The following is a 16,739-nucleotide window of genomic DNA, read 5'->3' on the forward strand; positions in this document are numbered from 1 at the left end:
GAGAGGGAGACTTATTTGAGATTGCGAAGGATACCCCAGAAGGAGCAGGATAATTTAAAGGGTGGCTTACTGATGAATTTGCAGCCCACTGGGATCTCTCAAAAGAAGAATTAAATCCCTGGATTGATAAGGCTTATAGATTTGGGCCGAAAAAGGATCCCAAGATTACACATGACTGTATGGTCATTTTTAAAACAAAGGAACAAAGAGACACCATTTTAGGACACCATTACAAAAAAAAGCCTAAGGTTAGAAGAGAAGGGGATAATTTTGTTCAAAGAGATTCCGAAACACTTTTTGGCCCTGAGAAATAATTTGGTGATTGCTTTAAGAAGAATATTTTTTTCAGGTGGGAGTTTCCAGAAGGTCTCTCTTTCAAGTTCCAAGGGAGAAAACAAAGAATAAGAACTGTGGGAGAGAAAGAAAGATTTATGGAGAAAAACATAAAAGAGCTGGGATTGGAAAGTCCTTCCTCACTGGGGGCAGGGGCAGCAGGCCCCTAAAAAAATCAGGATGGTTTTAAAATTTGCTCCTGGAATGTGAATGGTTTAAATTCTCCTCGAAAAAGGAGCCAAGTTTACCACGTTTTGGCAAGACAGAATTTAGATGTAATCTGTTTACAGGAAACACATGTTATTAGACTTCATAGAAATATTTTACAGAATAAGAAACTTGGACAGGAATTTATTTCATCGGATAAAGTTAAAAAAAGAGATGTGATTTTCTATGTTAAAGAAAAATGGAATCTCAAGTTGATGCTTAAGGACGAGGAGGGGAGATACATTGCTGTTGAGATTACAGCACAAGGCAATAAATATTTTTTATTGGGAATCTATGCACCAAATGATGGTAAAGTGGATTTTTAAAAAAAAAAAAATTAGACTCAAAACTCACAGACTATTTGGATTACAAATTTATTTTAATGGGTGACCTGAATGGGGTAGCCTCAACATTTATGGATAAGTCACAAGAACAAAAACATCAAAATTCTGGCAGATTACCATTTTTTTTTTTAATATGATGGATAAATATGACTTGTCAGATATATGGAGGCTACAGAATCCTACAGAAAGAGGTCATACTTTTTTCTCAAATTCAAGGCAAACATTTTTGAGAATTGACTATTTATGGATTTCTAGAGATCTGGTCCCTAGGGTTTGTAAAACTCAAATTTGTCTAAGATTTGTTCTGATCATAATGCAATGTTTTTGGAAATGAAATTATGTCTGCAGGATTCCTTCAGATGGAGGATGAATGATAAGTTGTTGAGGAATGAACAGATGCTTGGTAAGGCCCAAAAGACTCTTAAGAGATTATTTTGAATTAAATATGAATACAGAGGTAGAAACGAGTCATTTGGGATGCTAGTAAAGCTGAGAGGTTTCCTCATACAACAGAATTCAATAAAGAAAAAGATACAGAATGGGGGGAAAAGAAAAAATTCTGTCTCAAATAAAATAAAAAGAGAAGAATTTGAGAGCAATGCCAAAGAGCCAACAGATATCAAAAGAAATTAAAGCTTTGCAAATTCAATTTTCTCAAATCATAAATCAAGAAATAAAATGGAAAATAAAAACAATGAAACGGAGTAATTTGGAATCTGCAAATAAGTGTGGAAAATTGTTGGCTTGGCAATTTAAAAAGAGAGCGAAACAGAATACCATTAAAAATATTGTTTCTGATGGAAAATCTGTTGCAAACCCTGCAAACATAAGGAAATGTTTTCAGAAATATTTTATTTTATTTAGAAATATTTATTGCGGTTTTTAAAACACCAAACATACAAATTACCATCACCATATGACATACAAAACTATAAAATAGAGTTATAGAATAAGGAAAAGTAAAAAAGAAAGAAGAAAGAAACAGATTAGAGTAGATATTATTCACAAATCATACTTTCATAATCTTCAGACTTCCTCACATCTCCCTTCCCTGCGTTCTCATTCAAATCGTTACATGCAGCAATTTATTACCTTACTTCCATTCTTTATTATATAAATCTCCAATATTATGTTCCAACTTATGCTTGGTTTAATCAAAAAATAAACTACTTAAGTCGAACATAATGTTACTTCAAATTACATCCTTTTCACTTATTTTCATATGTCTTACAATAAGATTGTTTTCAGAAATATTTTAAACAACTGTATGAAAAAGGTAAAGAAGGGCTCCGCTAGGGTCGCCGCGAAAGATGGCTGACAATACCATCTCTCCAGCTCCCACAAGGTAATTTAGAGGCTGAGATGGGAGTAATCAGCCTCCCAAATTCTTCCCACTGGAAGGGAAGATGCAGTCTCATCCGTGGATGCCCAGCAAACCACCCCTGAGTTTGTAAAGAAGGAGGGGTGGGGGCACTGGATGGAAAGCCCTTGAGGGAGTTTGGATCTCCTGGGCACTGTCTTCGTGAGTGCTCCAAGTTCCATTTCTTAAGATAAAAAATTGGATTTAAGATCTTGGACATGCTTCAGGAGAAGAAAGGGTTATTAATCTGCCAATTAAGCCACTGTATTCTGCTCTGGTCAGACCTCACCTGGAGTACTGTGTCCAGTTCTGGGCACCACAGTTCAAGAAGGACACTGACAAACTGGAACGTGTCCAGAGGAGGGCAACCAAAATGGTCCAAGGCCTGGAAACGATGCCTTATGAGGAACGGCTAAGGGAGCTGGGCATGTTTAGCCTGGAGAAGAGGAGGTTAAGGGGTGATATGATAGCCATGTTCAAATATATAAAAGGATGTCACATAGAGGAGGGAGAAAGGTTGTTTTCTGCTGCTCCAGAGAAGCGGACACGGAGCAATGGATCCAAACTACAAGAAAGAAGATTCCACCTAAACATTAGGAAGAACTTCCTGACAGTAAGAGCTGTTCGACAGTGGAATTTGCTGCCAAGGAGTGTGGTGGAGTCTCCTGCTTTGGAGGTCTTTAAGCAGAGGCTTGACAACCATATGTCAGGAGTGCTCTGATGGTGTTTCCTGCTTGGCAGGGGGTTGGACTCGATGGCCCTTGTGGTCTATTCCAACTCTATGATTCTATGATTCTAAGAAGAAAGCTCAGCCAAGGGTGGAAGGATAAAGAACTATGCCAGTAGTAATAATCAGACCAATAACTACTACAAAACTCTTCTTTACCACCACAGATAACTTAAACTCTTTCTACTAACTTTACAATTTTTAATTAATAAAGAATGAAATCTAAATTGTTATCTTGGAACGTAAATGGTTTAAACAATAGGAGGAAAAGGCAGAAAATAGAACGTATCTTAGAGAGGCAGAAGTGGGACCTTGCTTGTTTACATGAAACCCACATTAATATTAAGCATAATAGATTATTGGTAAAACTAAAGTTAGGGGAAGAATTCATCGCATCTGATGTAAGAAAAAAGAGGGGGGTTGTAATGTATGTTAAAAGCAAATACAAACCAGAATTGCTATATGAAGATAAAAAGGGGAGGATTGTAAGTCAAAATATCACTAGAAGGGGAAACAATTGTGGTAGCGGGAATCTATGGATCAAACAAAAGATAATCAGAATTCTATGTTAAAGTAAGATCATTATTAATGGAATATATAGATATGAGAATTATTGTGTTAGGCGATTTAAATGGAGTAATGGAACCAGAATTGGACAGATCGCAGAAGAGAGGGGGAAATGAAGGGAAGCTACCAAAAAGTTTTTGGAAATGGTAAGGATTTTTTATTTAGTGGATATATGGAGATATAAATTTCCTGTCGAAAAGGAGTTCACTTATTTCTCAGAACCAAAAAATCCATAGAGCCGAATCGACAGTATATGGATTACTAAGGATATGACAATTAAAGCAGAGAATGCCTAAATATTACCAAAAACACTTACAGATCATAATCTAGTATCATTAACTCTTAAAAGAAAAGAGAAGAAAGGGGGGGGGGAATGTGGAGAATGAATGTTTTCCTATTAAAAAACCAAAGAGTAATACAAGGAGCCAGAAAGTTAATGAAGGAATATTTTGAAAACAATTGGAGGAAAGGGACAGTTGTAAAAACAGTGTGGGATGCTGGGAAGGCAGTTGTTAGGAGATATTTCATACCACAAAACTCAATAGCATATAAGAAAGAAGAAAAAAAGAAAAGGGAGCTTTTAGAAGAAATTAAAAGGAAGGAAAAATTGGCCTATGCAAGCAAAAATAAAGAGAGATTAAATCAAATTAAATTACTGAGAGTAGAATATAATAAAATTATAGAACAGGAGATAGAAAAACAAATTAAATTCTGGAAATATAAAAATTTTGAATGGGCAAATAAACCAGGCAAGATCCTTGCCTGGCAATTAAAGAAACAAAGAAATTAAAAATTAATAAATAAGATAAAAGCAGAAGAGAGGACAATAAGGGATATTACATAAATTTAAAAAGAAAGAAAGATGAAGTGTCAATAGAAGAAACAGAGGAATAAATAAAGAAAAATAAATTAATAGAGATAGCAGAAGAAGACCATAAATTATTAAATGAACCAATATCAACCGTAGAAATCAAGGAATTAATTCAAAAATTACAAATAGGGAAATCCCCAGGCCCAGACAGCTTACCAGCAGAATACTATAAAGAAATGTTAAATGAATTAATCGACCTACTAAAAGAAGTAATAGAGGAAGCGGTAGAGAAGGGGATTATTACAGACTCTTGGACCCAAGCATATAAAACGCTCCTGCCAAAACAAGGTATGGACTTGGAATCTGTCTCAAATTCAGATTATAAAATTTATGCAGGATTATTGGCTAATAGGTTGAAAACAATAATAGGAAAAATAGTACATAAAAACCAGGCCGGATTTGTGGAAGGAAGACAAATAAAGGATATTAGAAATATAATAGACATAATGGAATATTTACAAGTAAGAAGAGATAAACAAGCAGCCCTGATTTCAATCGATGCAGAGAAGGCTCATGGGAATTTATGAAAAAACTATTAAAAGAATTGTGTCTCGGCGAAAAATTCCAAAAAGGTATAAATGCAATATATAACCAACAGAAGGCAAAAATTATTATTAATGGAGAGTTTGGAGAAGAAATTAATATTTAAAGGTACAAGACAAGGATGCCCCTATCCCCAATGTTGTTTATAACAGTATTAGAGGTTCTATTAAAGAAAATAAGACAGGACAACCAAATAAGAGGAATAGCAGTTGGTGAAAAAAGATCTAAGTTAAGAGCCTTTGTAGATGATGTTATGATCACAACAGAAAATCCCTTACAATGCACACCTAGAATATTGGAATGTATAAACGAATACGGCAGATTAGCAGGATTCAAATTAAATTATGGGAAAACCAAAATATTAGTGAAAAATATGGAAGAAAAAGATAAAGTGAAATTACAAGAAATTACAGGATTGGAAAGTAAAAAGAAAATAAGGTATCTTGGAATAAATTTAACAACAAATACTATGGATTTAAGTAATGAGAACTATGGGAAAACATAGAGTGAAATAAAAAAAAATTTGCAAGTATGGGGGAAATTAAATCTTTCCTTATTAGGGGAAATATCGGTAATAAAGATGAACATACTACCAAGGCTGATGTTTTATTTCAAAGTATCCCAGTACTAGGAGGAGAGAAATGTTTTAATAATTGGAACAGAGGTTTGGCCAAATTTGTGTGGTCAATCTGTGGGATTGAGTGCGGGTATGTAGGAATATTTTTAAGGATTGTGTGAAATGTATGTTTGTATATTCGTAACGTATGTACAGTATTAATGCTGAATTATTTTAATAATAAAAATTAATTTAAAAAAGGAAAGAAAATGATGTAGATGTACTAGTTGTGTTTGACTCCTACTAAGTTGGCAAAAATGTACAGGACAAGGACCTTCTGGAAATGTAAAAAAAAAAGAAGGTACCTTTTATCACATGGTGGACATGTAAGGTAATAAAAGCATTCTGGGAAACGATAGATAATGAATTGGGGGAAAAATGTTTAAAATAACTTTTATAAAAAAAACACCGGAAGCTTTTTTATTAGGAATAATAAATAGGTGCCAATATTCCAAAGGAGCAGGAAAGCCTGTTAATGTCTGTGAGGAGAGTCACAGGGCCGTTACTGGCAGAGATGGAGAGAAGACGGAGTTCCTCCCGAGAAGGCGGCAAAGGCGGGGGCTGGAGTCTGTGAAATGGCAAAACTGGGCGGAAAGGTCAGGCCAGAAGACCCGAACTTCAAGGCGGAAGGGGGGGAACCTATAATATACTATCTGGGAGATCACTGTAAACAGAGTGAAATCTTAGGAGGATTACAGTAACACTTGTAATGTGGCAACTTTGATGGAGAAAATGGAGTGACAGAAGAAGCCCCTTTTCCTCTCGGCCAGGCAGCCGCCGGGCTGGTTCTCGCCAGTCAGAGGCAAGGGGAGGCCACGCCCCCGAGGCTCGCTCCCGACGGGGCTCGGCGGCAACTGGGAAGAGCCCTTCCTCCCGCCGCAGCTCCAGGACCCTCCGCCGGGGGGCGCCCGCGCGGCGAGAGAGGCGCGCCTGCGGGGCCTGGCCTGGCGCGCCTTAAAGGGGCCGCCGCGGCCGCGCACTTGTTGCCTCCGGCCCATGTCTCTGCCGGTGGTGCTGCCGGGCTCGTGCTGCCCGCTGGCCCGGCTCTCGGCGGCGCCCGAGGCGCCCAGACCCGCCCCGCCGCCGCCGCCGCCGCCCGCCCGGCCGCCCTGGTCCCGCTCCGGGTGGCCTGGGCCGCGCTCGGCCGCGCTCTCCCCCGGCGGGGCCTGGCGCTGGGCGGGGAGGCCGCCTCCGCCGCCGCCGCCTGGGCCGGGGCTGCTGCCGGCGCGCCCTCTGCTGTCTCTGGGGCTGCTGCAGCTGATCCTGGGCTGCTGCCTGGTGGCGCTCAGCTTCGGGGCGCTGTCCCTCAGCAGCTCCCCGCAAGTCAAGAACTCCTGCCCCTTCTGGGCCGGCTCCTCGGTAAGTGCCCGGGAAGAGGCCAGCTTCCCTTCTTGACCCCGACTGTCTCCTTTCGGTTCTCCGCCAGGGAGTGTTCGCCCTCCGACGGCCGGAGCGCCCGGCCCTTGGCGAGAGGCAGCTCGGGGGTCTGGACAGCGCCTCTATAATAACTCCCGGTCTCTGTCGATGTCAAACCTGCAAGATTCGGCTGCGCCCATTTACCTAGGCATGTATTAAGATGAGACATTCCATGAACCTTCCTCGTGTGGAGAACAGTGGATTTGTTTTGTAAATATCACTTGATAAATATCATTTATCATATGACATTTGATCCCATGCACAAGGCACAATAATAATTCTTATTGGTTCCCATGGAATTTGTTTTTCTATGTGCTGCATCTCCCTGCCTCTGAGGGTTGCAAATTATGTTAACTTTCAGAACTGAAGATACAGTACTCCCATACGTAATGTATCTTCAGTGCTCAAGGAAAATAATGGGAACCTCATTATTACCTCCAAAGTTTTCCGGGTTATGCATCTCTGTTTATTTAAAGAATAACTTAAATATTATTTTTATTTTTAAAATATAACCATTTTTATACCTGCTGATTATGAAGTGCCTGGTTATGTGCTGGCTATGCACATGCACATGGTCCATCTACGGGACTGTGAAGTGGCCCAAGCCACAAAAACTTTGCCGACCCCTGGGGTAGAGCATGTGCTCAGCATGCAGAGAGTCCCAGGTGGGGATGAAAAACCCTGCCTGATACCCCGGAGAAGCACTTCCAGACAGTGTGGACAATACGCACCAATGGTCTGACCCACTGCAAGGCATTTTAAGTTTTGGGCATCTTGTATTATCTCAACACAAGAGCAACTGTTCTTCATGCTATTAAAAAACACCAAAGGCGTGCAATTAATAAGATATAATTGGGGCACCTAGCCCCCTTTTTTTGTAACCAGAGAGCTAAAACCTTGCAGAGCATCATTTCAGGCTCTAGTCATAAATTTGGGTTAATGCAAGGCATTTTTAGATATATGTTTATTTTTGTGGAGTGTTAGTAAACACAAGTGCCTGTTCTTGCAGAGATAGCAGAGTTGGGGAAGGTGGGGGGAGTGTGGAGTCAGTATCCTATCAAAGACCTTCAAAGCAAGTGATTGATGCTATGTGAATGCAGCAGTCTATAGCTGCTTATATGCAGGTGGGTCAGGGCCCATGTGGATAGTTGCTCATTGATAAGGGTTAGTCTCATGAGGTGAGGCTTTGGCTTGGAACAGAGGGGAAAGTTCTTTCTAATTTCTTGTCCACCTCTAGACCAGAAGAGGTAGAAAATGAAAGTTTTTGGGAAAATTTTGATATGTCTCATCATACAGCTCAGGACCAGGGTAGTCTCTTATACACCCAGGAGATTACTGCGGTCTTTAGTATTACTCCAGTTTCACCTGCAGATTCCAAGGTTCTCAGGAGCAGGGCTGTTATTATTATCATTATTATCATTATCATTATTAGCGTGGCTGCCCCTGTTCTATGGAACAATATTCCTGTTGAGACATGTCAGACACTCAGTTTCTGGTAACACTTGAGGAAGGTCACAACCAAAGAAGATATCTTATGCACATAACCTTGGTCAAATGAGAAACATGTACAAATGGGTGCTGTGTATTTAGTGTGGTGTGTCACCTCATGCAGCAGTTGGTTTTAAGAACAGGTCATGTGGTCAAATATGTTGATAAAGGAAGAGCAGAAGGGACCTGGGCTGCCCTTGCCCAGATGATGGACATCATTGCTGATGTTATGGCTCCAGGCCAGCAATTGTCCCATCTGTATAGTTATTTTATTCTGTTCTGATGTTAAACCACCAGTTGTGGGGGTCTGTGATTTGAATACTGATGCTTTGTTCCATATTAGATGTTCGTTTTGTAGCTGATGGCTTTTAGTATCTTTTTTTATAACCAAGAAAAAAAAAGTGAACATTTAAAAGTTCTCAAATTTATGCAAGTTTATGATTCATATATGAAAGTAGAGATTTCAGTTCTGCTTATATCATCTAGAAAACAAGCATTAGTTTGTCACCACTTCCTTGTCTCATTGGTTTTAAAAATTGATTTCAAGAGAATGTAAGTGCAACTAACTTAATTTTAATATGGATAACAAAATTGATTTGAAAATCAGTACAGCACAGATGGCAGAATTTATCATTGAACCACACTCCTCTTTCCCCCTTTTCTTTCTATCGTAACACTAATGTCTCAACAAATGAAACTGATCTGTAGAAATGTGTAACTTGAAAAAAGAGACATTGGACATACTTTTGTAAACCAAGAAATCTTTAATAAAAATATGGTGTTTGTTTTTATTTAAAAAAACCACACTAATAGAGAAGTTTTCTCTTTGTGAGCATGAGACTTATAGAAAATTGTGCAAAATCAATAACAAACAAAAATGACTAATAATGTAAAGTGTAAAAAGCATAAAGAACATAAAGGCTTGTTAGAGATAAAATTCTCTAAAAGTTTGCCAGTCCACCACCTGTTTTTGCTTCCTGGCTAAAAGCATTCCGTGATAGAATTAGATGAACATCCTTCTATGTTTAATTTTAAATTTAAATTTTAAATGTGTGTTTTAATCTCTGCTTGGAAATGGATCTTTTTTTTTTTTTTACATGTATATGCTTACTCAACTGAAGAGCAAAAGAAATAGTGGAACAAATTTTGGTTCTATTAGCAAAGCAGGAAAATTGGCATCCTACGTTCAGCACTGAAACTGCTTTTCTGTACTTTACTAGTACAGTCATACCTCGGGTTGAATGTGCTTCAGGATGAGCGCGTTCGAGTTGCGCTCCGCGGCAACTCGGAAGTAACGGAGCACGTTACTTCCGGGTTTCACCGCTTGCGCATGCGCAGACGCTCAAAATGACGTCATGCGCAGAAGCGCCGAAACGTGACCCGCGCAGACGTGCGGACACGGGTTACATTTGCTTCTAGATGCGAACGGGGCTCCAGAACGGATCCCATTCGCATCTAGAGGTACCACTGTAGAGCTTAAAATGTGTGGAATACCCTTGAAATTAAAGGGAACAGTGGGAGTCCTCTACTGTTCCCATTCCTCTTCAATAGACCATCCAGGTGTGAAGAGTTGTGTGTTTGGGAGGGTGCACATGTGTGTTACAGGCAGCACACTGAATTGATCATATATGTATTCCTATTGTGACTCAGTCAGTGGGTCTGAGCTCCTACCTTTTTAATCAGAATTTTGTCAGTGCTCTTTTAGAGCTTCAGAGTTAGAGCTATTCAACATGCAAATGATGGGTGATGAACTCTCACTTCTTAATAACTATTTGTTTTTTATTGTTGCAGGTAATTTTATCGGGAATTATAGGATTAACCACATGGAAGAGACCAATGATACTTCTGGTATGTGTTGGTTAATATGTTCTGGTTTGGTTATAGCACAATAATTTATTGTCCAACTGATGCTGTTCTATAGAATTTGTGTGGGTGAAATATTGAATCCACTTACTTGTGAGTAGTGTCAAGAAGATTATTTGCAATAAGAACAAAACCCTCTTGAATTAATTAGAAAAGAAAGATCTCTACACAGTAGATCAATACTTTCTGCACTAAGAAATGCAAACTGACAGAAAAATCTATCTGTATCCAATGTTATACATTATATTAGTCTGCTAATTCTTAGATAAGCATGAAATATACTTGAAAACAAATTACCGTATTTTTCGCTCTATAGGACGCACTTTTTCCCCTGAAGGGGAAATGTGTGTGCATCCTATGGAGCGAATGCAGGCTCCCTGGCTTCAGCGATAACAACGCGAAGCCTCCGAAGCCTGTGCTCCGGAGGCTTCGCGTTGCTTTCGCTGAAGCCAGGAGAGTCTGGTCTTTGAGGCTGGCAGTGAGGGAAAGTAGCACTTCTCCCCACCGGCAGTCCCACAGGCTCAGGGGGCAGTGGGAAGGCGCGAGACACCTCTGCGCAGCTCCTGACCTGGTTTTGAGGCTGGCGGTGGGGGAAAGCAGCGCTTCCCCCCACTACCAGCCCCACACGCTCAGTTGAAAAGCCTGCAGGAGCCGCACGCTCTTTAAAGGGTGTGCGGCTCCTGTGGCTTTTGCGGGAGATGGGGGAATTCCCGCAGGAGCCGCGCAGCCTTTAAAGAGTGCGCCGCTCTTGGGGGCTTTTCCCCAAGGAGGGAGAAGGGACGGACTGGCCGAGTCATAGAATCATAGAGTTGGTATAGACCACAAGGGCCATCGAGTCCAACCCCCTGCCAAGCAGGAAACACCATCAGAGCACTCCTGACATATGGTTGTCAAGCCTCTGCTTAAAGACCTCCAAAGAAGGAGACTCCACCACACTCCTTGGCAGCAAATTCCACTGTCAAACAGCTCTTACTGTCAGGAAGTTCTTCCTAATGTTTAGGTGGAATCTTCTTTCTTGTAGTTTGGATCCATTGCTCCGTGTCCGCTTCTCTGGAGCAGCAGAAAACAACCTTTCTCCCTCCTCTATATGACATCCTTTTATATATTTGAACATGGCTATCATATCACCCCTTAACCTCCTCTTCTCCAGGCTAAACATGCCCAGCTCCCTTAGCCGTTCCTCATAAGGCATCGTTTCCAGGCCTTGGACCATTTTGGTTGCCCTCCTCTGGACACGTTCCAGTTTGTCAGTGTCCTTCTTGAACTGTGGTGCCCAGAACTGGACACAGTACTCCAGGTGAGGTCTGACCAGAGCAGAATACAGTGGCACTATTACTTCCCTTGATCTAGATCAGGGGTCTGCAACTTTTAAGACAAAAAGAGCCACTTGGACCCGTTTCCGAAAAAACAACAACAACTGGGAGCCGCAAAAACATTGCAACATTTAAAACAAATATAACACTGCATATATTGTTTCGTGCCTGATGTAAATAATAATTAATAATGAGGCATTCGTCATTATAAAAATACCTTTTTTGACACTTTTTATTATTTCTTTGTTTGACCCCTCAGAATTACTCCTCCTCATAGAAATAAACATTAAATTAACAAGTTACCTTTTTTTGAGTGTGTGTTCTTCACTCCCCTTCAAAACAGTGACCAGTGTATATGCCCCCTTTCAATGCAGCCTGCTTACAAAGGCGGGACGACTGTTACCGGAAAAATCCGAGGGCTCCCTTGGACAAAAACAAAGACACCAACCAGGATAACTTGGAGCAAAACAGCAGCCTGTAGGCTTGGCCTTTATTGAACTGTTGCAACAGGGTGTTCCCCTCACTTGCAAGAGAGAGGAAAGACCCAGAAAGATGGTCTGCAAGACCTTATAAAAACTTTTGAAATTCCCATCCTCCAGGTCAAGCCCACCCCCAGAAACATCATGCATACATTACAGAAAGGAGGGGTTGACATCATGCATACATTACAGAAGGGGTTGACATCATGCATACATTACAGAAAGGAGGGGTTGAGGGAGGAGTTGTGGTGATAACCTGAGTGTCCTGTCACCTGGCTGGTTCCTCCTTTCCCCCTGCCCATGAGTCACTTCCAGGAGACAAAGGGGAGTTTGCAGTTTCCTGCCCCCACAGGGGAGATCTGATTATTGTCCTTTGTTTCAGTCCATGCTGAATCCACTACCGTATGCAAGTTCTTTGTGATTTTGATTGTCTTCTGTCTGGGATTATCAGGGTTGACATAGCAACTGGGCAGGGCTCCTGTGGATGTGCTGGGATGGTGAAGGGATTATGGCTGACCAGAACCAAGCCACCACCCCCTTTGATAGTCCTTGTCATATGGAGTAAAATAAAAATGGAACAGTGCAAATCTGATGTATGGTTTATTTTCTATGAATTTATAACAGAAATGTGGTGTATGTAGGTGTGAGTGAGTGTGTGTGTGAAGTTTGCACAAACAGAATGATTGGGGTGGGGGGGGGGTTCCTGCTACACGACAAAGACCAGCAATAAGCTGTTGCATAACGTTCCCCAAGGAAAGAACAATTCACCAAACTTCCCCCTGCTTAAGTTTAAAAAGGGGCTTCAGGCAACTAAAAAGGGGCTTCAGGCAACTAACTCCTCCGCCTCCTCCCCTCGCCTCCTCGCCTCCTCCCCTCGTCTCCGCTCCTCGCCTCCTCCCCTCGCCTCCTCCCCTCGCCTCCTCCTCTCGCCCCCTCGCCTCCTCCCCTCCCCTCGCCTCCTCCCCGGAGCCGCAGCAAAGGCTTTAAAGAGCCACATGCGGCTCTGGAGCCGCAGGTTGCCGACCCCCGATCTAGATGCTATACTCCTATTGATGCAGCCCAGAATTGCATTGGCTTTTTTAGCTGCCGCGTTTTTTAGCTGTTGGCTCATGTCAAGTTTGTGGTCAACCAAGACTCCTAGATCCTTCTCCCTCCTGTGGGCTTTTGCGGGAGATGGGGGAATTCCCCCACCTCCTGCAATAGCAGGGAGAAGGTACAGACTGTCCGCTGCTCTTAGAGCTGGGGGGTGTGTGTCATATTTTTCCCCTTGATTTCCCCATCTGAAAACTAGGTGCACCCTATGGTCAGGTGCGCCCTATAGCGCGAAAAATATGGTATCTATTTTTCAGGGTTTAAGCACTGCAAGAAGTTTGTGTTTCATTTAATATTGACTAGTATGTTTTCTTATTATATCATTCTTTTTCTACTGTATAATGCCATAGTTTTCTGTGTTTTCCGTATATAAGATGCCCCCATGTATAAGATGCCCCCTGTTTTTTTAAACCCCAAATTAAGAAATCGATATTTTTAAACATCAAACAGAACAACTTTGATTTTTTATTAAATATTCAAAGCACCGCACCGGAGATCGCCCAATGCACATTTAAATGCCAACTAAATGGAATCCCCCCCCCCCCCCATCATTAATTGGTACCTATCTGGATCAGAGGGCAGGCATAGCTGGGACTGATGTCTTTATTTCCTCCACCCAGAGATCTTTGTGATAATAAAGGAGGCATAATCTGTTTAACAGACTGTGTAATTTTTCCTATTGAGAGTATCAGCAAAATAAATGTAGGTTATGTCAAGAATATATTCTATATTATATTTCGTAGTAGAGGAGAAAGTAAAGTATAATTTGAATCTGTCAAATTTGCCTGTGCCTTTGCTGGAATATGCTGTTTTCAGTTCAGTGTTTGTACTATAAAGCGGCTTCATCAGCTTTCTTTCCCTTATTGCAGTGTGATCATTAGATACTTCTTCAGATTTCATAATATTGAATCCAGTGAAAAATAATGTAACAGATTGAAATATCAAATTCTGCAAGCAGTATTTAGAAGTTTCTATACCAGCCTGTCAAGTTTATGATTGCTCATAAGTGATAGAATATAACTGAATATGTAGGAATATGTTTCAAATGGCAAATCTTTTGGTGGACAATGAATTTAGCACAGTATTTTAAAACCTAACTAAGGCATAGATGGCAAAGGTAACATGCAGGGCAGTGTGTTTTGATAGTGTTTACATAGAATGCCAAGCGGCTTAAAATTCTTGTATTTTTTGTTTTGTTTTAGGTTAACCTGTTTGTTTTGCTTTCTGTCATTTGTGTTCTCTTGAACCTGGCTGGATTCATCCTGGGATGCCAAGGTGCTCAATTTGTATCCAGTCTCCCTAGATGTGATCTGGTGAGGAGACAATTTACCTGATTGTGTCTGAAGCATGACTGTAGATGACTGTGCTTGTCATATAAAGCTTTACCCTGCCAAGAAACTTAGAAGTGCAAGCATTGTATATACAAACTATAAAGCAAACTATACCTCCCTCCCATACTAACTAAGGCTGCAGTCCTGAGTTTGTTTTCTCAGAAGTAAGAAGTCAATTTAGTTAACAGGGCTTACTGCCAGGTAAGTGGAGTTCGGATTGCAGTCTAATTATATTCTACAGTGGTGCCTTGCAAGACGAAAAGAATTTGTTCCGCGAGTCTTTTCGTCTTGCGATGTTTTTCGTCTTGCGAAGCCCGGTCCGTCGCAACTGTGCCTCTTCAAGCGGCTTTAAGAAAAAAGCGGAAGACGTTTTCGTCTTGCGAAGCAAGCCCATAGGGAAATTCGTCTAGCGAAGCAACACAACACCAAAAAACCCTTTCGTCTAGCGAGTTTTTCATCTTGTGAGGCATTCGTCTTGCGGGGCACCACTGTATTATGTTTTGCTCTCTTAACAAAAAAGTGGCTTAGAAAAGGAATAACAGTAACCATATTATCAAATAATAAACGGATTAATTCGTGCATCTATAGATTATCTGTGTTCAGATACCAAGTCTGTACTCCTATTTCCATAAGCCTTTGGCTTACTTGCTTAGTCCTTATCTCCCTGAGCATAAAAATACGCATTATGCAAAACATGGAGAATACTAAAAAGAACATACCCACGTGGTGTTCAGCCCCTAAATTATTTGGATCACAGTAGATGTCCATTACATTGGTAATGAGGGTGTTGATACAAAGCTTTCTCAAAGAGGAGAAGGGATGGTCTGAAGGAACCACATTTGGTGTCCTATAAATAATCCTAATTTATAGTCTAATGGAATAATGCCTCAGCATGTTTTATATTTTGCTAAAGCTGGCAAAGAAGACTGGCAAGCTATGATTTGAGCAGTTGCTTTGAACAAGGATTGGCTTTCAGTTCTGGTTTGGAGAACTCCATCAAACCATCATTTCCTGGTTTGAATATAATGGCACGAGAGGAGGAGAAAAAGGGGGAGCTCCTCTGTTGTGTATTTGGACTTCAGAGTTAGAGGAGGGTGGTGCTTCTTAAGCACATGCCCAGCTCAGGGGCTGATGGCATGCCCTCCAACATTCTCTGATGAAAATAGGGACGTCCTAAGGGAAAGTGGGACATTCTGGGACCACATCAGAAACTGGGATGGCTTCTGTAAATCTGGGAATGTCCCTGAAAAATAGGGACACTTGGAGGGTCTGTGATGGACCCCAGCACCTTTGGGTGGTGAGAGCAGTGGGGATACCCTGGATGTGGTTCACATCCTAAGCGGACTCCTTAACATTAGTCTACCCCATCCGACTCTGTGCCTACAGCAAACCTGCGCTCATCTGTAAACAATAAAGTTGTGGCCAAATTTGAACCCAGTGTATGTTTTCTGTTTTATTTGCTGTTCATACACCCTTCTGTACGGGACGCAGGTGGCGCTGTCGGTCCCAGCTCCTGCCAACCTAGCAGTTCGAAAGCACGTCAAAGTGCAAGTAGATAAATAGGGAAGGTAAATGGTGTTTCCGTGCGCTGCTCTGGTTCGCCAGAAGCGGCTTAGTCATGCTGGCCACATGACCCGGAAGCTGTACGCCGGCTCCCTCGGCCAGTAAAGCGAGATGAGCGCCACAACCCCAGAGTCGGTCACGACTGGACCTAATGGTCAGGGGTCCCTTTACACCCTACAGACCTTACACCCTTCTATGGCCTCAGTGCAACTGGGCCCACAATTTTCCCTCAAGCAATACATTTATTAGAGTCGGAAATTGCTTTATGGATTTTTATTCTTCTGTACTTCGCTTTTGCATTCAGTGCAGTATTTTTCAATTTACTGATTCAAATTTCTCTTTTCACAATATTGAAGGCTGATGTGGGTGAAAGTAAGTTTTGTTTCTGTTGTGAAGAATTTCTGCCAGAAAAATGCACAGAGAAAGATAATGCGCTGAAGCTGTATCCCGTCCAACCATGTGGTGCAGTTCACCTTCTCCTCAAGGTAAGTCAGCATGTGACATGGACTGCATTGGCAAAGAATAAACTGCAAGAAAAATGCATTTTGGCATCATGTTGTAATTTCATAAAGAACCCATTGCTCAGAATGAAAGAGGAGGTTAACTTATAAATTCTTGGCCTATAG

The 16,739-nt window shown here is 41.3% G+C and overlaps 1 protein-coding gene across 2 annotated transcripts in view; it reads left to right on the forward strand.

The window, feature by feature from the left end:
- Positions 1-6,564: 6,564 nt before the first annotated feature.
- Positions 6,565-16,739, forward strand: part of ENTREP1 (endosomal transmembrane epsin interactor 1) — a gene marked incomplete at its 5' end in the record, with an annotated part of 45,427 nt that continues 35,252 nt past the window's right edge. For both annotated transcript variants that reach the window (XM_083464915.1, XM_083464916.1), the window contains 4 exons: positions 6,565-6,927; positions 10,264-10,320; positions 14,422-14,532; positions 16,470-16,598. In XM_083464915.1, coding sequence (XP_083321041.1) covers positions 6,565-6,927; positions 10,264-10,320; positions 14,422-14,532; positions 16,470-16,598 — 660 coding nt within the window. The remainder of the gene's footprint in view (positions 6,928-10,263; positions 10,321-14,421; positions 14,533-16,469; positions 16,599-16,739) is intronic.

Source organism: Podarcis liolepis (genome assembly GCF_965112155.1).
Source record: "Podarcis liolepis genome assembly, chromosome: 11".
NCBI classification, from domain to species: domain Eukaryota; kingdom Metazoa; phylum Chordata; class Lepidosauria; order Squamata; family Lacertidae; genus Podarcis; species Podarcis liolepis.